The 20,821-nt window shown below is 36.4% G+C and overlaps 2 protein-coding genes across 4 annotated transcripts; both read right to left on the reverse strand.

Moving 5' to 3' along the window:
- Positions 1-315: 315 nt before the first annotated feature.
- LOC135596851 (protein translocase subunit SECA1, chloroplastic-like) lies at positions 316-16,215 on the reverse strand. Its single transcript, XM_065089065.1, has 20 exons — positions 15,702-16,215; positions 14,912-14,984; positions 13,311-13,517; positions 12,578-12,681; positions 12,237-12,416; positions 11,872-12,090; positions 10,940-11,053; positions 10,678-10,791; positions 7,056-7,223; positions 6,129-6,304; positions 5,569-5,635; positions 5,348-5,494; positions 4,636-4,731; positions 4,482-4,550; positions 3,727-3,828; positions 1,839-2,090; positions 1,588-1,655; positions 1,381-1,498; positions 761-1,000; positions 316-672 (listed from the first exon to the last, which is right to left on the reverse strand). Exons 1-20 carry the CDS (start codon positions 16,077-16,079, stop codon positions 553-555), a joined length of 3,012 nt encoding a protein of 1,003 aa, XP_064945137.1. The 5' UTR covers positions 16,080-16,215; the 3' UTR covers positions 316-552.
- Positions 16,216-17,246: 1,031 nt separating this feature from the next.
- Positions 17,247-20,342, reverse strand: LOC135584211 (uncharacterized). Of its 3 annotated transcripts, none has more exons than XM_065089087.1 (4): positions 20,040-20,342; positions 18,066-19,517; positions 17,773-17,803; positions 17,247-17,666 (listed from the first exon to the last, which is right to left on the reverse strand). In XM_065089087.1, exons 1-4 carry the CDS (start codon positions 20,110-20,112, stop codon positions 17,453-17,455), a joined length of 1,770 nt encoding a protein of 589 aa, XP_064945159.1. In that variant the 5' UTR covers positions 20,113-20,342; the 3' UTR covers positions 17,247-17,452. The 3 variants fall into 3 exon arrangements, with proteins under 3 accessions (XP_064945159.1, XP_064945148.1, XP_064945154.1); XM_065089076.1 differs by having other exon boundaries at positions 17,247-17,648; positions 20,040-20,303; XM_065089082.1 differs by lacking the exon at positions 20,040-20,342 and adding an exon at positions 19,611-19,740.
- Positions 20,343-20,821: the final 479 nt, after the last annotated feature.

The following is a 20,821-nucleotide window of genomic DNA, read 5'->3' on the forward strand; positions in this document are numbered from 1 at the left end:
TTTTAGGTAAAATGTCTAAATAAATTTGAAAGTTCAAACTAACAAGTGGTATGTGATGGTCAGTGTAAATTAGAGTTGCACACACTCTCTCTCTTTGATTCTGATTTGAGTACTGCATTTGGTTGTTTTGTTTGCCAACAGCATCAGCAAAATGATAGATAGCCACATCAAATGTAGTGTAGGATAGTTTAGGGATGACAACTAAAGAAGCAAAAAGTTCTCACACGATAGAAGAAACGAATTCAAATATTGAATACCCTTTGAACCAAAAAATATGTCAAGGAGCAAAGATTTTGAAACTTTGACATAGACATCTTTCATCCAATCTCAATATTGACCGTAAATTCCCCAAGCGGTCAAAACCGAGACAATATATTCAAGTATGCATTTTACATAATACACTTTTTTTTTCTAACATCCTTACAGCAAATACTTCCCTTAATTTGGACAATTTATGATACAACAAAGAGAATCCCCCCGCCCCTCCTACTGGATTTAAGGTCACAGCTTTTACTGTCGAAGAACAGTGTACCTTCTGAATCACCAACCAATCTACGATGCTGCCTGTGCTGCACCGATGGGGTTGGCATCAGTATCGGCCCCCTTCCCTCTTGAATCCTTCCTCATTGAACCATCACCTTGTTGTTGACTCTTTGACAACACCGGTTGAAACTGCAACAGCATAGCATTAAGCATAAATCAACAACCGCAAAGTAACAAGAAGAAAAAAATCATCACAGAGCTTGTCGTCAAAGAGAACCTGGTAAATAGAATAGATCACATTTCTGCGGATTTGGGCCATCATTTCTAGGAAGAGATTGTATCCTTCTAGTTTGTACTCGATGAGAGGATCTCGCTGTGCGTATCCCCTCAAGCCAACAGCTTGTTGGACAAATTTGATTGCTTGAAGATGCTCTTTCCATAGTCTGTCGATATTGGTTAAGATCAGGAACCTCTCGGCTTCTTTCATCAACCCTGGTGCTTGTTTCTCCACTATTTCCTGAAAGTAGGATTAATTGAAACATTATGAGCATTTGCAGCAGCAGAAATATACAATCAGGTAAATAATAGATATGCTACACAATAGTCAAATAGGCCAAAATAACAACACAAGCCATTTCAAACAGAGTTCTTATGTTTCTTTTAATCTTTTTTGAAGAAAAGTTTGACAGCTCTGCATTTAGGTCTCATAAACAAAAAATGAAAAATAAAAACATGTTCCAACAAGGTGTAAATCAATCCATGTTGGGCAAGTTCTTTTCTTGGTGCACATCTTTGAACTTAACTAATGTATGACGTATCATAATATCTTAGACTGCTCTAGCTAAAGATGAGTGACTTCCCATATATGAAATTTTGGGATGCAACTAAGAGACCAACCATCTTTTGGAAGTATGCTTCACGTCCTTGATACCGAAGATACTCCCGCAAATCCTCGTAGCTTGGACATTTACTTCCTACCAACTCCGGTGTAAAATCATTCAAAAGGTAGCAGTATCTGCCAATTGGATATTTTGTAAGTCAGGTGTAGGTAAAGAAAAATTCACATAAACATAAAAGACACCATGTCCATATATAGGAACTTACTGTTGAACTTTTGCAATCAGCTTCTCAAGATCCCAGTTCTCCTTGGGGGTGTCAGGACTGATATTTGCCTAAGCATTTAAGAAAAGATAAAAATTAGAATAACTATAAAAAATAAAAAAAGATATAATTGAACAACTATAATGAAAGCAATACATTCATGTATCTTATTGGAATGACATTAAAAGTTCCACATCTTCAACCACCATTAATATAGAATGGGTCAAAATTATGTCTTGATTCAAAATTATTACCTCCAAGATGTCATCCATCGTCAATTCAGCATATTCTATAATAAGTGACTGTAGGTTATCAGATATAAGGGCCCTTCTTCTTTCTGCATAAACACGATCTCTCTGACTATTTAGCACCTCATCATACTCGAATAACTGCTTTCTGATATCAAAGAAGTAATTCTCAACCTTCCTTTGAGCCTCATCTAGTGCCTTTGTTAGCATTGTTGATTCAATTGGCAGATCCTCAACCCTGAAAGCTCGCATCAAACCCTACATTGTCCATGTAACCAAAGCTTAAAGCCTTAACAAGCGTTCTAAATGAAACCATTATTTACATGGAGTGCAAAGTTATATTAGCTTGGAAAAAGAGAAAAAAACATAAAATATATTAAAAAGGAGAAGTAAGAATGACCTATATAACGACATACGTTTAGTTGTCAAATTGTCTTCTCCATTAGGTTGACAATCAAAACTCGACTTTATCATGAAACAATAAGTTTACAGTAGTATACTATAATAATTCTATCAGAAACACAGGAAAAATGCATAGTAGGTCCATTCAAATATATATAGACAGCTTAACGAAGACACGGCTGACATGCTTGAGATGCATTATGCATTTGTATGATTCAAAAGTCAGAAAAACAAATAAGTGAATTATGTATAGAGTGTTACGTTTGCCATGCTCTTCTATACAGATTAACTTCCAGAGTTCCCCTTAGCTTCTATAATTCACTCTTTATGTGCACATCAGCTAAGTGACAGAAGACTTTGTTGTCGCAGCCCTAATCATGGACTTTATCTAGAGTCTACACGAGTAGGCTAGGATCATGCATGATATTTGGAATTTCATGAGTTTGAAATGTGGTTCTGCTATATACTGCTACAATGAATCAACTGAATGATAATGCAACAATAGACAATGACAGTATGAGTACCTAATGCTTATTAGCAGCTTTTGTAAGAACCTTCCTCTATGAAGCCTTAATCAATTTCTTCTCTTGGTATACTCTATAAAAGATATGCAAAAAGATATTACAGACTGCAAGACCTCAAACTGTGACCAACAGAACCTCAACGGTGATTCTCTCTCTTCCCCCAGAGTTGTGCTTGTTTGGAACTTCAGGGGAGAGGATTTGGCTGAAACCGAGAAACTGTTTTTAACATTGGTTGAATCTGCCATGAACCTTATCAACTCAAAGGCTTCTGATTTACGCTGACCAATTTTTATAGAAAACTAAAGCATGATTAGATATTATGGTAAATATGCTAATGACTCCAAGAGATTACCCAGCTAGGGTGACAAGTACAAGACACCCTGCTAGAATATAATAAAGGGCGATTCTAGTGCTCTTCAGTGGATGATAGATAATGGGAAAATTTTAATGATATATATGATAAGAATGACAACAACTCCAAGGATTCGGCATCAGCAATGTACCAAACCACGATCAGACAAGAAGAAATACTACAACATATTCTATTTTTGAGGAAAATCTAATGGTTTTAGCGTTACAAAGAACAGCACCGAAGTATTATTTCATTGTGATTACGGTAATTAACCATCACTAAATAGTAAAAGCAATCTGTATTTAGCTTATTTGCAGAATGATGAGGAGAATTCTGGAAAGGTTTGTAAAGAAGTCATCAACTGCATAGCTCAGTAATAAATATATTCTCCTCTACCATTGGTGTCTCATAACTAACAGCCACCACTAGTTATCCGTTAACCAAAGTTACCTGTAGCAAAGCATATTAACTGAAAATTATGTTCAAGTACAATTGCAGCGTAGAAGTTCTGGTCATTCACATGCCAGTTAAAACACCATGTTTTCTAAAGCTAGGGATAACCATTCAAGTATATAAGGTCTAGGACATTAGACAGTAAACAAGAAGAAGATGGTACCTGTATCCTGTCTCCACCAAAGACCCGGAATAAATTATCTTCAAGGCTAAGAAAAAACCGAGAGCCGCCAGGATCACCTTGTCGTCCACTTCGACCACGAAGCTATGGAAATGCAGTGAGTGAATCAGAAAGGATTAATAGCACCAGAAATGCAACATTTGTGATGTGTCTTATACATGACATGGACTGGACAACAGACAAAGGAGTCTTCTATGCTTTTATTCAGTTGATACTGAACTAGTATGTGAATAGCTACAACTAAACAACAGATATAACCTCCCAAGTTCTATATTTGGCTCATGTCTCATGCCATAACATCACAGGTACAATTCCTGAAGATGTTCATGGATTTTAAAATAGTTCAATAAAAAACCATAGAATTGAAGACTAAAGCATGTTTACTAAATCCACTCTGGATTCATAGCACAAGACTAAGACATGAAAGCTTAGGCTGAACACGGAAAAAATAATATGTAACTGCACTGCAAGTGTTTTATTACCATTACATAATAACAGCATTATATGAGGTTAAATTATTGATGGAAGCCTGAATGTGTGTCCATAAACATCAATATCATTTGACACTCTGTAACCAATCATACATGTCAACCCCACCACGACTCTCGACAATATACTCCAGGCAACATGCAAGAGAAAAGCAAGTTGTATATGAAGTAGTAGAAAATAATACAATAGAAAATTTATACCATTGCCATGTCTATTCTTTGTTTTACATATATCTTTTTTAGCTTTACCTGATTGTCAATTCTCCGTGATTCATGGCGCTCTGTCCCTACCACATGAAGCCCACCAGCAGCCACAACCTGATGATTTGTTGGTAACATCTATTAGCCAGTAAAATTTATGCAAATTTAAAATTTCATCATCAGTAAATTATAACAACTATACCTTTTTTCTTTCCTCATCTGTATAAACCTTGTATTCTTGAACAATCTTAATAAACGCATCCCTTAACTTTGCAACGACTTCATCTCTTGTGGGTCCCTGCAATGGTTGCAAGAACATTATATGTCTCTTTCCAAAAGCATTGTATCTAATAGATGTTACCAACAAATCATCAGGTTATTCTATAATACTGTAAACAGCAATTAATGGTTAAAGAAAAAAGAAAAGTTATCTAGTACTGTAAACAGCAACCTCATTTAGTTAGGAATATTCATGTGACAGCAAACAAGTGGATTCAATTTATTGTATCTACTATCTAGTACTGTAAACAGCAACCTCATTTAGTTAGGGATATTCATGTGACAGCAAACAAGTGGGTTCAATTTATTCTATAATATTAATTAATGGTTAAAGAAAAAAGAAAAGTTATAATTAATCTTGCTAGATGTAATTTTACTCAAAAAGTTACAATAAAGAATTCTGTTGGACTAACAAATCCTCAGATATCGTTTTGCTCAAAAACTGCATATTGCTAGGATTTACAAATGGAATGCAGTAATATTCTGTGTTGTAAACCTAGATCAGCTTTTCCTTATTACTGTTAAAATCAAGGTTTGACACATATTTCTAAATTAAATTCAACTGAAGTTTAAATCAGCACTCAAAATCATTTCAAATTCAATGTCATTAGTGCCATTGTTCACATGAAATACACCTTTTCACATGAGTAAGAGAGCCTCTCTTCTGCTTCAAGCTCAGTTAATGATCTCTGCCCCCAGGATTTGACAGCTAATTCCACTGCATCATTGGCCAATGATATTGTCTCTTTAGAGAGATCACAAGGGAACAATTTCTCGTTCACCTAAGAACATCACTGAGATGAGATTCAGAAATTTCATCAGATCCCAACACTAATGGTTCAATTCATAAATGTACCTTCCAAGTCTTTCTTGGTGGAAGTTTCTTCACAGATACAAAGGCACCCTCAATTGGCTTGACAACACTGTCAAATTGCATTAGATTAAAAGCAATGTCAATGACATTAGAGTTACTTAAAAATGTATAGTAGCACCTAAATCTCTTTGCAGTTTGAATGAAAGAGAGTTGAAAAAAACTACAGCCTTACAAACTAATAAAAACTAAGTTACTACGGTGAGAATATGCATACAAGAGAACCCAGCAAGTTAACAAGTTATGTACTAGTATAACAAAGATGTTACCTGGCTAATGCACAGGACAAATATAAAAATAGAATATACCTTTACATTCTTGAGTATCAAAACAATGTTTACAAGAACCAGAACCATAGATACATGAAAAGAAAAAAACATAATTATCTGCTGACAAAAAGAAAAAAAAGCATATTATAAAATATTTAGAGGAAATTACAATCCTCTGGATATAAGATGGACTAGTATAACAAGCATGCTTTATCTCAAAGTTTTTTATTAAGTTGGCAACTACACTAAATAAACCAGAAATATATTTATAAGTACCTTGGCATAAGTATCTCACGAAGCTTTAACCTTGCCATGAATTCAGAATTACCTCCAAGTATAATATCTGTTCCACGACCTGCCATATTAGTGGCAATTGTCACCGCACCAAGACGTCCACTCTGTGCTACTATTTCTGCTTCCCTCTCAACATTTTCTGGCTTTGCGTTGAGGACCTTAAAATGAATAGCAGTTCAGAAGAAGAATTGAAATGCTGAGACAAGCATAAAGTTGATTCATTTTTATTAATAGAATAAAAGTAGTAAACTTTTTTTCGTTTCCTTTTTGTAGCAATCAAATTTAAAAAAAAAGATCAAGTAAATGATAAAACACTAAAGAGCAAATGAGTCATAACAAAAAGTAATCAAGTTTTGGATATCATGTTACTCAAAATTTATAATATGGAAAGAGAAGCACACTCCAGGAACATGTTTTAACTTTCAAGATACATTCAAGAATTCATCAATTTATAAATCTGCATGTAAATTATTTTGTACACAATCTTTCTGATATTTCATCCAGCCAATAGGATATACTACTTATGCCATGTCTCAAACTAATTTTTCTCATACCAAAGAGTTCTAATTGATGCTATTGACAAGACAATCTAACTATTTCAGAAACATTAAGCAGGATAAACAATGTATGTTTAGTCTTCTATATTTAGATTAAATTTAAATGCATCTTCTCCTTAGATATTGTATCCTTCTGCATTGACAAATGCGTACATTGTCATAGACCATCCAAAAGCCAACCAAGGTATGCTACCACTGTCCTTAATGTCACGTTACTTTGTAAGCAATCTTTCAAAGAAGACTTTTTTTTTTCAAATCTTGATAAATTGAGCCTTAAATGCGCAAGTGTTATATAAATCTAAACAATAAAAGTAAAAAAAAAAAAAACTTGACAGTGCAATGAGTACCTCACCTCATGAGGAATTCCATCTTCATGCAATTGTTCTGATAGCGCATCACTTTGCTCCACGCTCGTTGTACCAACAAGCACAGGCCGACCAGTCTTGTGCATTCGGGATATCTCAACCACAACAGCACGCCATTTTCCTGTAGTTGCCCTAAAGACAACATCTGACTCATCCTGAAAAGATCAAGAAAAAGTTTTCAGGTCAGGAAAGAAAAGCGTCAGTATCTGTAGAGATGCAAATGTGTTGGGCCTAACTATTGGACCAACAAGCCAAACAATACATGGATCATTATCTGTGACACATCGGATTGGGTTGGGTCATAATAAAATTATGGAATGTTATTTATTATATGCGTATTAAAACACAAGAAAACAGGACATATCAAAATGAATATACTTTATGTCCTATCAAATCTCATAAATTTTGTGGTAAACATTATACTTAATTTGTTTCCTAATGTAAAACTTAATCACCTGCCAGTCTCTCTACCTGTGACATTAAGCAACCTCATCATCTACCAAAAGCCACATGCATGTTTCATTTGCTCTCAATTTTTTGTGAGAACATGCTGTTGTCCAACTCTACTTCTCCTACTTAGTCCAACTCTAAATTTTGGACTTGAAACTTTGGCATTTGACAAAGTTCGGGGCTCTCTCCAAGGATTGTAATTTTAGTCTGTATTGATGTACCGAGCCCTGCTCAGTACGATACATACCAAGGCATATCGATAGTATACCAAGGCATCCCGACGATACACCTCATCAAAAAACAACATCCAAAAATACTTGAAAAATAAAAAATATATATATTATAATTTTTAAATTAGAAATTAATATAATTTTAGTATAATTTTAGCAAAAATAATGTAAATTGACATAATATCGATCAAATTTTCATTAAATCATCATTAAAACCACTAATCACAATACTAAAAAACTTAATTAAAACCTAATAAACCTATTATACCATCACAAACATATGATCCAATCCTTAATATGTATGAAATATAAAGATTTGACTTATTAAGTGTCTAATTTTAAAAAAATCAATATTAAACATACTAATTATAACATTAAAGACCTTAATTACTTCTTAATTAATACTATTCTACCATAAAAAATATATCAAACAACATATTAGACATTAAGTCATACACCACATAGAATAGGCTTAATCATCTCATAAATCATTAAATATCTAGAAAGATAATACATACCTCTTGATTAGAGTGTTCTTCCTCTTAATCCGCCTAAATTAGCCTCCTAAAATTGATCCAATCCATAAATTGTATCTTTGTTGAGTTTAGAAAAGTGAAAATGTGAGAATAAGAGAGAGATGTAAGTGAAAAAGAGTTTGGGAGAGTTTAATAGACTGAAAGAGTGAAATGAGTTGAAAGAGGGGAGAGAAAAAGATTTAAAAACTTTTTTCTAAGCTTTAAACGGTCAAAAAAGAGTTTGAGAGAGTTTAAGAGACTGAGAGAGTGAAATGAGTTGAAAGAGGGGAAAGACAAGGATTTAAAAACATTTTTCTAAGCCTCAAACGGTCAATTTGACCGTTTGAAATAGGGCAATCTTAGCCCTTAATCGGTAACGATCGAAAATCCGACTATTACAGCCCGGTACAGACCCTATATCGCTCGATACGGGGTCAAGTGACCGGTACCGCCCGATAGAGGGCGGTTCGCATATTAGTATCCTGTCAGACCGGTACATACTACCTATATCGGGTGATACGCATCGGTACAACAAACCTTGGTTCTCTCTCTCTCTCTCTCTCTCTCTCTCTCTCTCTCTCCTCGCTTTAATGTGCATATTTGAGATCCACATCAACTAAGAAAGGATGCAAGCATCTACAACTCATCTAGTGTATTCCAACGTCATCTAATGTTAGGTCAGGTCTGGTCTACCCTATATTAAGATTTAAGGGTTGGGCTCAGGTCAAAATATTATAATAAACTATGAAGCATTGGATTGGGCAGAGTCTGGGCTTCCTCATATGATTCTTTGGTTGGATCCAGAGTGACCTGGGACTCCTCTAGATCTCGATCCATTGACATCCTTAAATACCTGAGAGCTGAGTCAGCAAATATAAAGATCATCTTTTTCTTGAAAAGAATTAGAAAAAGGTGACTTCCACATTAATCAGCATTCAGCAATAAGAATGAGTTTTTTGTCCTAAGTTGCTCTAATGATACAAGGTGTTGCTTTAAAAATCTATATGACATTTTACAAACCTTTCCTGATTTGCAGCTTATATATTTCTTGAGGTTACAGAGAGACATAGAGATACAACAAGCAAGCTAAACAACATAAGTACAAAACTGTACCATTATATCTCAGGAACTTCTATCCAGGGTGCTGCGTGTGCGACATAGAATTATAATTTTTTTCTATTTTTACACTCCTCACTACCAAATTTGGAAAATTAATCTATATGTCCTAGTTATGGGGAGCATCTCAATGTGAACATAATTGCAATGTTTAACTTGTGAAGATAATTCTACATGACCTTTTTTCCTAGTGAAATTGCCACTCAGGACAATTCTACAAATCAATAGAATGTTGTGCTCAACTGCTCATTCTGAAAACGGATCACCATTCCTGTCTCTTGCACACTTTATAATGATTTTGAGAAGGCTTATACTTGTGAATCTTTAGATATCAAGCATACTGATGCAATTTAAACATGTTTTACATGCATCAGATGTCAAATAATTTACATAACGCAAACAATTAATTTATAAAGCTCAACTTTCAAAGTCAAACAGAGATGTCCTTGTAGTTACAAGTTGACTTGATTTAACGAAACAACCAACATGCCTAATACTTTCATGTTGCATAGAGCTAGAAAAGCTCAAGAAAGCAAAGAACAGTGCTGCCAGCCAAGGTTTAAAATTTTGGCCCAGTGCTGATACCAGTCCCCGACCGGACCAGTAAGAAGCTGATATAGATTGATGTAGTAATGCCTAGTACGGGTAGTTATTGCCCAAACCATAGATTGAGGGAGTAGAGAAGATGAGGAGGAGGAGAAGAAGAGAGAAGGCAGATGAGGAGAGCCAGTGGAGGAGGCAGAGTATGAGAAGGAGGTGGAGGAAGAGGAAGATGCAGCGGATGCAGTGGCAGTACAGCAGTGCAAAGGAGATGACAATTATAGGTGGGGAGGAGGAGGCGAAAGCAACGAGGAGAGTGAACATACATGAAAGAAAGAAAAGAAAAAAAAAAGGACAGCTGTGGCAACAGTTAAAAAAATTCATATGGTATAACCACCAGTCTGCTTCCTACCCATTAAACCCAGTATGATGAGCTTATCAGGTGGTACAGCCTATGCTGGACAAACCAAGCAAATATTGCCTGGTCCATATAAACCTTGGTGCTAGCTACTCATTGCTGGACTTGTCAATTGTCATACTGAAAGAAGTAAGAAACCAACACAACCTGTATACCAACTCATACATACATATTGAATACTGTTGCCAGTAGCCCAACTTCTACACAATCAGGTTTCTGACTAAAATGGTGGACTAACATATTTGCAGCTTCAAGCAATAGACAACTACTTTGAAGAGGAGAAAGTAACAATTACAGTATGGTGGTTACATGCAAAAACAAAGTGCAAGTGAATCAGTACCTTTCTTATCATTGGCTTGTTTGTTGGAACAATTGAAACCTTCAGCTTGTATATGCTCTCAAACTCTGCACTCTCAGTTGCTGCAGTGCCAGTCATGCCACAGAGTTTGGGAAACTAAAAATTATATAAAACCAATGTTAGCCCATTTGATGCTGTAACTAAAACCAACATTCTTGACTACATAAGAGCTTCTCCAGTTAGCATGTCTTATCAGAAAATTTTCTTCATAAGAAATGACCTAGAGCACGAATATCAGTTTCACCTGAAGAAAGAAGTTCTGATAGCTAATTGATGCGAGTGTGATGGTCTCATTCTGGATTGGTAAACCTTCTTTTGCTTCAACTGCCTGATGAAGACCATCACTCCACCGTCTGCCCTGCCAAAAACACAAGAGGAATTAAATCTAAAGACTATGCATCCATGAATGCATTTAAAAATGAGTGTTTCTAGAATAAGTAGAAGATACGAAAAATAAAGAAAGAGAACTATATTTCAGAAGTGAACTGAAATCAGTGTTTGAGAACAAGTAAATCAGAAGGAAAGAACCATATTCAGAAGTGATACAACTGAATTACATTAAACATTCTATATTTACAAAGAACCCCATCAGTTCAGAATATAATGTTCATGGTGGAAGACCCATTTTGTTAACTGCATCATATATTGAATAACAAACTGCAATAATATTGCAGTTTGACCACATTAATTTAAGAAGCCAACAGAAATAACGATACAACAGGCTTGCTTGATTAGATGCACCATGCAAACAAAAGAAAGATAGTTATGATTAATCAAATAACTTATCAGTATGATACTTGTAACATTAAATCACAAATTTCCTCTAGTCTATATCAGACGTGATCATGAAACTCAGGACCAGTTCTTTACCTGGTTGAACAATCAACAGCTGTGCTTCCAACTTAGTTCTGTTGCATCATGCTCCTATACTCGAATAACTTGTACATAGAATTCTTATAAACATTGATAAACAAAGAAAAGAGATGGGGTTGACATAGTATCTATGCTGTCTAAACTTGAAAACCATCTAAAGAACTCAAAAATGTTCTGGTCACCTGTTTCAGTTCCTTCAATCTCGCCTAAAATTATAACACATTTCATACAAGACATAATCATTTATGGTTACATTAGAATTCACAATCCACTCAGCAACGACAACAAGAACAGTATACTCACTTGCATTACTCGGCCTGTGAACTCATCCACAATAAGAACTTCCTTCCCACGTACAATATAATTGACATCTCTAAGGAAGAGTTCCTTAGCTTTAATTGCATTTAGAACATATGAAGCCCATTGTTCACGGGGATCATAAAGATCCTTTATATCCAATATTTCTTCAGCATCCTCATAACCTTGTTCTGTTAGTAAAATTGTTTTCTGTTTTTCATCAACCTAAAAGGTAACAAGCAATATAAGAAATAAAAAATTATAAAAAATTTGGATCAAAAATTATCCAGGAGCATGAGTTAAAAAGATAAAACTATATCAGGATATTAAAGAAATGAAATTTCATAGGCGATCAAGATCATTTTCCATACTGTATAATGAATATCTCGCTCAAAAGCAGCTGCAATTTTTGCTGCTTTATAGTACCGATCACTTGGCTTTTCAGCAAGGCCTGAGATGATCAGTGGTGTTCTTGCTTCATCAATAAGAATAGAATCAACCTCATCAATCACACAAAAGTTGAAATCCCTTAAGACAAGCTCATCAACAGTCTGTGAATATGAAGTGAAAACATCATCAAGAAAGAGGTATTAAACAAATGCAAAGCATGATAACCCAAATTATTAAGTCAATAAATATACTTTCTTTGGAATTGAAATTAATAGAACAACAGTTTAAGACTAAAATTATGCATAAGAAATGATAATCTAACCATTGCAAGGTTGTCCCTTAGATAATCAAATCCAAGCTCACTGTTTGTGACATATGTAATGTCACATAAGTAGTTTTCTCTTCTTTGCTCACTTGTCATATTTTCTGCCAACACAAGACAAAAAAATGTTCACAATAAGAAGAAAAGAATTACAGAACTTCATCATAGAAGATTTGCATTTTAAGATTTATTAAAAATTTTCTCAACATACGAAGAGAAAATGAAAATAGGTTAGAGCTTAGTGTAGGCTTTGCAAGTTAATCCATGACCATCAATAAAACAAAATAATTAAAAAAAATCCAATAAGATTAGCCTATGGTAAGGAGTTTTAGAAGCAAATCAAATTCAGAAATGTGAAAGAGTGTCTCTCTAAGAATGCATACCTAGTTTGCACATTTTCTTATTCTTCACTGAGATCTTATGGGTCCTGGATAATGAACTCCTCTTATTTAAGTTTAAACAAAAATTGGAGTACAGTGTAAAGACAAATATAAACATATCTTTAGAGAAGTCTAACCATTTGCATTGAAAGGAAAACCACAGAACATGTAAAAAATCAACTGACTTAAGTATCAGATATCAACCATTCACCTCGATTCAGATGACAAGTTGAACCAAGATGGATACAAGACAATTAGATCAGATCATGAGAATGAACAGACAATGAGAAGATGGATGCAAGACAATTAGATCAGATCATGAAAATGAACTGACAAATGAGAACACAACGTACGTTGGATCAGGCCAACCTGCAGTCCAAGAAATCGTGGAACTTGACCGACCCATTCACAATCCCGTCTTGCAAGGTAATCATTCACGGTAACAACATGCACTCCTTTCCCACTTAACGCATTCAGATAAGCTGGCAAAACAGCCACAAGCGTTTTTCCTTCTCCAGTCCGCATTTCTGCGATTTCTCCCTTGTGTAGAACCATGCCACCTACATGTGCAAAAACATATGAAAAATAAGCCACACCTAAATAGAAGTTATTCTCATTCTCAAATCAAAGAAGCTTAATTTCATTTTAAGATTGCAATAGGTCCAGTCAATCAATGCAGCTTTTCAAAGAACAATTCTCCCCAGCCTAATTGCCCAGCACCAGTGTAGAATTACATATAATTGACTATAAGCACCAACATTTATCAAGTAGATTACTCACAACATATATCAAATAGAGTATATAAATTAAAGGAGGAACTAAAAAGTTAGTATAAGTATAGTCAATGGATTTAGACCTATAGATGTTATAGTTAGAAAAGGTGAGACAATTAGTATAAGTTTGCTAAGAGAGACAGAGGGAGGCACGAAAAGGCTTGTTTTAGAAATTACAAATAAAGATTAGCTAATGATATAACTTTGTACAAATCTTGATAGTAGTAGAAGACCCATGTGATTAAACCCAAATAGTTGGGACGTCAGTTTGTTGTTGTTGTTGTTATTGTTTTATAGCCAACAAGTTGATGCCTAAAACTTCCATACAAAAAATGTAAGAAGCCAATCTGCTATCGTCAACAGGTGAAATATCTTCTTAAAGTTCCAAGAAAAGAGCCTTCCAGATGAGTGCACATTCCACATGACAAAGTTTAATTGTATTTATTTTAGATAAAATTATGGTGGGAAGCTTCATCATTAAATATTCCCAATTCATACTACATACCTTCGACACAAATAGGCAGACAAGTAAGATGCCTTCCACAGACATATTCAGAATTACAAAATCTCCAAATTATCACTGCCTAATAATATTGGTGCTGGAACAAAAGTAATCTAACAGTTACAAATAACTCAACAATTTCAGGAAATTTTTCACGAGAAAAATGGTGAAAGCATCACCTATCATTTCTCAGAAATGTGGCAATCAAATGTCAAACCAACAGGAAGTCTCTGATTCAAAAGGGTTGCCAGGAGCCTTTCTATTGACCTATAAGCACTTCAACATATACAAAGATGTGAAGCTCTACAAACATGTAAAATCTACATTTTCCTTGAAGTGGTGACATTTAATACTCACTAAGACACCAATCCATTTTATTTGATTTCATTTTGGAAGAACATAGATACATTAGTATTGGACATGATATTTAGTTGTCCAATAAAAGAGTCTAATTTGATAAATAGGAGTGGATCTCATAGCATATAATCCAACTCTTTAATGCTGAAAAAATATGCATCAAACCACAGCAATTCATTTTGCATAAAGAAGTCTCTTGTTGAACCCACTAGCACATCAAAGGGCATGCATACGAAAGAAGTCTGTTAAACCACATTACACCATCAAATATGGTTATGGGTAGAACCAAAAAACAATATTATAGCAAAACATGAAAACATACCTATCAATTGCACATCAAAAGGACGCAAACCCAAAACTCTCTTCGAAGCCTCTCTTACAACAGCAAATGCTTCCTGTCAATAACTATCAAGTTAACGAATAATAAAATAAATGGTGCTCCAAGAAGGATTGAGAAAGAAATATATGAAAATTAGATCCTTGGTTGGAGATGATGTGATTCAAAACCATAAAAGTGATAAAGCGAGAAAAATAAACCCCAAAGAAAAACATGGTCTTTATAATAAACAGAACAACTATCTAATAGATCTAAAAGGAAATTGTACATTTGACTTCTCAAAGAATCATCTAATACATCCAAAGGACAAGTAAAGATAGGTATTAGAAATAGGCAACTATATTTGAACTGGCAAGGTTACAGAACTTATACACACAGTCTTTTTTAATATATGTCTTTTTCCTTATAGAAAATGAAATATGTGCACTTTTTTCTGGTAGACAAAACTGTAACTAAGAAGACTCAAGTGCCACTTTGACTTGTGATGCAGATAAAACACACTAGACAGCATTTTCCTTCTTCTGCATATCTCATTTCATGAGCAACCATTTCTTTGTGAACCCAATATTTTGAGGAAATTCTTCATGGACCCAATTAAAATAGAACTCTCTTGTGTTCTCAATTTCTAATCTAAATTTCTGAATGCCATACATCAAATAACAAGAAGACTGCGAAGAAGAAAACCCCAATGCGTTTTATAGTGAATAAAATCATGAACGATGACTTCAGCAAGATTCAAACTCTACAAGTTGGTGGATGTAAAGAAGGAGCTTACAGGCAGAAGAGAATCGAGCGGTTCATCGTTCCGCGCCCGCTCCTTCAAGAGCGACGTCCTCTCCCTCAGCTCCGAGTCCGAAAGGCGTGACATTTCGGGCTCCAACCTGTTGATCAGAGCGACAGCTTCCGAAAACCGCTGCCTGGTGCCCTCGCCGGAATCGGTGCCCTTAAAGATCCCGCCAAGCAGGCCTCCCAAGGACGCCACGGCGGCGGGAGGGCGACGACGAGCGGGGCGGCACTTGGCCGCTCGGCGGTGGATGCCTCGCCGAAATAACGCGGCTACCCGGTCCGGCCCGGGTAAGAGGTTACTTCCGGAGAGCAGCGTCCCTTCGGTCTTGGCCACGGGGACAGAAAGAAGAAGGGAAGCGGCAGCCATCTGTTCCCGGTGGAATCCAATTGGATCAAAATCCCACTTCTCTTTTCTTCTTTTCGCCTTCTTCTCTTTGCTCCGGAGAACGACGGGTGGGTGGCTGCTGCTCTCGGTTGTTGCTCTCTCGCAGCCACAGCAAAGCGTGCGAGGAGGATAAGATGACGCAGAGAGGGGTCTTTGTGGCGCAGAAGAGGTTTACGATAAAACCCCTACAAAAGGAAGATCTCGTAAAAGATCCTTTCTTACCTCTCCGGAAAAATTTTGCGTATATACCCCTGTAAAGTTCTCTTTTTGCCTAATTAATCCTATAATTATAAGTTTAATATATATATATATATATATATATATATATATATTTGTGTATATATATATATATACATACTTTGATCTTTAATATTCTAATAGTATAAATTAGGTTAATTATATATTATATCTTAATTAATTACCTTTAGTATCTTTGGTCCCTATATTTTTAAAAGTTATATTGAAATTTTTATTTTATGAAAATAAAATATTTAATCCCGTTGTTCTAATATTTAACCTTTTTATTTTAATATTTTATTTTTTTTATAAGTATAAGGATCAAAATATAGTTTTTAAAAATATAAATATTAAAATGTTAAAGATATCTAAGAATAGGAGAGTATATAATTAGCTCGTATAAAATTGTGGCTGTTCAATTGAGTTCTTGCAGAGCTTGCCTAGATTCTCCAGGTGAGAAATTTGTCGTATAAGCCACGCCCAACAACAGCTGCTGTCATAATAATGAAATGGATGTGGGATGAAGAATCTTTCCATAAAGGTACCATCAATTGTGGATTAAAACAGGAGATCAATATTTTTATGTAATCGGATCAGCTCCTCAGTATGTTCCGTTTCCAGTGAGTACCTGAGCATCGGATTTAGATGCTATTTGGCAAAGTGGAGAAGCATCTTGAAGCACTTTTTGCTGATTCTTGATATGTTGTGCTTGTGAAGAAGTGTCAATGGGAACTCAGAACTAAATCAATACAACACATTGTTTCTCCCAATCTATTACTGAAGAGATCGTATACTTTGTTGTTTAGATTCATTCAAAAATGAAAAGTTAAGAGAAGACAGTCCATTTGGAACTGAATCAATTCTCTCTTTTGTAGGTTCCATGTACTCCATCCACTACTGCATTCCAAATCATTTTCACACTGGACATGTTCTTCAGCTTTGCTTGAAGTAAAATACATCTTGATAATATACAGAAAGCCAACAAATTCTCATGTAGTCAATTCTAAGATACATAATCAACTACTCAGTTTCTATACACAATAAACTTCTGAATGATCTCTACACGTCGATCAGATGTATACTGCTGCAGCTACTAAAGGGCTGATACTAGAGGGCTACTAGATGTTGCAGCTGATACAGGCTATTGTAAGCGCAAAGAGTAAGAAGGTCCAACCGACGGAAAGAGAGATCGCATTGCTGACAGTGCCTGTTGGGTTGTCTGAACCAAATACCGAGTTGGAACCAGTTGGGTTGTACGTGTTCAACACTGATGAACCTGAACTGGGAGTAGAGCCAGCTCCAGTGGATGTAGGACTGTAACCGGGAACAGAACTGTGTATCAAATGAAGAAAATTTATGTGTGGTGAACTGCTAGTCAACAACATGTAATTCTAAAGATGTAAATCAGAAAGAAAAAAAAAAGAGGTTGAGGTTATACCTTGATGATGGAAAAATGCAAGTTGCTGTACCTGCCAAAATATTCATAGCTTTGCATTAGTGTGACTTTCCAAGCTCATTGTCGGTTACATAAGGCAAATGGCTACCTGGATTGTCATCATTTTTAGCTACTTTGAAAATAAACAAAGGTTGGTTGATCTTTCTATCAATGTTGTAGTCCTTTAAATACCTTAAATTAGTTACTTCCATAAAGAAATGAAGGTTGGCTGATCTAATATGTTATGGTCCTTCAATTACATCTCAATGATAGTATACAAAAATAATAAGTCTTACTTGGATTAGCGTTGACAAGCATTGCTGTTCCTGCAAAATCACAACTTGATGCCACTGGATTCTTCTGGTAGTAGCTGTTAAAGGCATATGAAGCATGAGCCTGAAGGGTATCAGGATTGTAGCAGCTTCCTGTTGGCTGAATAGCTGAGCAGTCTGCACTGCCAATTCCACAAGCATAATCCAGTGCAAGCTGCAGCGCTGCATCCGGGGTTCCTGCCTTGGCCACGCACCATGTCTGCCCTGAAGTTGCTGGTGTGATGGGAACTGTGCTTGGCACAGTTACCGGTGGTAATATAGAAGGTGTGCTTACTGGTGGCGTAAATGGATAGCTTGTCACGGGGTTGGTCACAGGAGGGTTTGTAGGGTATGTTGTTGGTGTTGTAGCAGGATTTGTCACAGGCACTACAGGTGTTGTCACTGGTGTTGAGAAAGGATCTGTTGCAGGAACTGTGATCGGAGTGCTCACTGGATTCATAGGTGGGATGTTTACGGGTGACATGGTTGGACTTGTGGGGAGAACTGTGACTGGATTGGTCGAAGGTACAGTCACTATTGCAGGTGCTGGGTTCGTGGAAGGGATTGTAATTGGAGTTGTGACAGGATTTGTTATCGGAGTGAACGTATCATACAGTGTGGTTTTGGTTACAGCAGTAAGTTTTCGGCCATGGTTGAGAATCTCTTTTTGCAAGGAAGGGACCATCAATTTTTCTTGCCAACCAAATGTCTTCTTTCCATACTGCCTAAGATGGGAGATGTCAATGAACAGCCCTGCAATCCTTCTTCTAAGCAAAGCATCACTCCTTAAGAACTTCATCATTCTATCCGAAAACTTAGCTATTTCGACTCCAGTAGGGATCAGAGAGCTTTTCACAATAAGAATGATAGGGATATCAAGGTAAGGTAGATAAGTGCAAGCAGAGGAAGCCAACTCGATAGTAGAACGAAGAAAGTCATCATCTAAGTTCATATCCTCATCCACAACAGTTTCTACCACTACATGAGACTCCCAATCCTTTAAAACATGCATCATCCTTTGAATGCTCTTAGGATGAGTCCTGTGCAGAGTTTTGAGGTCTACGAGGGAGAACATGACTGTGATCCTCAGAGTCCTATCAAGGTTGGAAGTCTTGAGAGATGCTCTGACTGAGGTCAAGGTGGAAAGGAGCAAGGGGAGCCTCTCTCCATTGCTACTTACTATAATTCTATCGATGTTTAACTTGATGAGAGTGTCCATAAGGTGAGTTCTAGGCCATGAAGTTGCTGAGGTTTTCGATTCAAGTAGTTTCTTCACTTCGAATTGGCTCACACAGAGATTGACAGAGATGCTGGTGATGGGTACTGAATCTAAATAGGCACCTTGGTTTGCCACGAGCATCTTAAGCAGTGCCACACCGGGCAACAAAGGGGCAGTATTCTCTTCCCTTGCATCATAGGAGAACCCCACCAAGGTTCCTGAAGAAAACACAGGGACAATTTGTTCCTCATCGGGACTAGAAATTTCTTCATAAACATTTAAAGCAAACCCAACAAGAACCAATCACTCACCAGGACAGTAATCGAAATAATGCACAGTCTTGAAGACTGATTTCTAAAGGAGATATGCATGCAATCCTACAAATGGCACCTTTCTTCCCCTTCCTAAGTAGTCCACACATATTCCTGGACCCAAAAAGGGAAGAATCTGCTCGACAAATGTTATTTTTTAGTGTTCATCTACACTTGAAACTCCTAGAGACTGTCAGCCAATCTTACAAATGCTACTTAACTTCCCTTTCTAACTAGAACATACATACTCTTGGACCCAATAGAGAGAAGAATCTGTCTTTTCTCAGTATGCATCTACACTTGAAATCGTTAAAGACTGTGAGCTATGGCTAATGAGCAGCTTAACTTGCAGTTTGTGTCTTGCACAAAAGAACTGGATATTGAAGATACTGAAAGAGAGAAAGGGAGGAGACTGAGAGGGGTACTCACCTGAAGAGCAAACAGTGTGAAGTCCTAGGATGCTGGCGAAGAGGAAGCTCCAAGCTAGAAAACCACTAGCCATTAGGGAATTTGGAGGAGGAGAATGATTCCTTTCCCCTTTTTCTAGCTGATCTCTGCATGAAATGGGGTTGAATAGTGCATCATGAGAAGGGAGCTGAGGGAGGGCCAAACTGAGGTGGGGAGAGTGTGTTGTGGGGAAGGAAAAAGCTGAAGATGGGAAGAAAAGGTAGAGGGTGTGTGTGATAAAGCCAAAAGCAGGCAGCAGAGAGTGAGTCAGAGAGAGAGAGCTAGAAACACTGGCAAAGGTGAAAACCACTGGGAAACCATGGCACACATACTGTGACAAGAGTGGGGCAGGAAAAGATTGATGTCACTGTGTCCACCTCTCCCAAGGAATGATTCTTTTAGTTCCTCTTCCCTATTCATTTATTCACACAAAACTCTTTCCAGTTCTTCCACAACAGTGGTCAAAGTTTTGCTTGTTTATATGTCCAAGCACCCCATTACATAATCCATATGCCCATTTGATACGAACAAACGTTTACTTTTTCATTCTATTTAGTAAAATTTAGTTTCCTTTGCTTTTGGAGGAAAAAATAAAATCTGTCAAAGTGGCTCCAATCTTCCGTGGGATGGATGATCCAAATCTGAGTCATCAAAAACTATTGACACTGTTGATGGGAAATAAAAAGTTGCTAAAATACTTGGGTGGATGATGATTTGTCGGACCAGATGACCAAGGAATGGATTCTGCATGTGCCTGCCTGCAG

Source organism: Musa acuminata, chromosome BXJ1-2 (genome assembly GCF_036884655.1).
Source record: "Musa acuminata AAA Group cultivar baxijiao chromosome BXJ1-2, Cavendish_Baxijiao_AAA, whole genome shotgun sequence".
Classification (NCBI taxonomy): Eukaryota; Viridiplantae; Streptophyta; class Magnoliopsida; order Zingiberales; family Musaceae; genus Musa; species Musa acuminata.

Bases quoted from the DNA above. Each gene is read 5' to 3' on its own strand.
- LOC135596851 (XM_065089065.1), bottom strand. From the start codon at position 16,079: ATGGCTGCCGCTTCCCTTCTTCTTTCTGTCCCCGTGGCCAAGACCGAA. The intron at 12,682-13,310 runs GTACGTTGTGTT...TTGTGTTGGCAG, and splicing joins GCAGGTTGGCCTGATCCAAC to AAAATATGACAAGTGAGCAA. The intron at 6,305-7,055 runs GTGAGGTACTCA...ATTCATTTTAAG, and splicing joins AAGATGGAATTCCTCATGAG to GTCCTCAACGCAAAGCCAGA.
- LOC135584211 (XM_065089087.1), bottom strand. From the start codon at position 20,112: ATGGCTAGTGGTTTTCTAGCTTGGAGCTTCCTCTTCGCCAGCATCCTA. The intron at 17,804-18,065 runs GTAAGACTTATT...ATATTTTGGCAG, and splicing joins GCTTGTCAACGCTAATCCAA to GTACAGCAACTTGCATTTTT. The intron at 17,667-17,772 runs GTATAACCTCAA...TTTGATACACAG, and splicing joins TGCATTTTTCCATCATCAAG to TTCTGTTCCCGGTTACAGTC.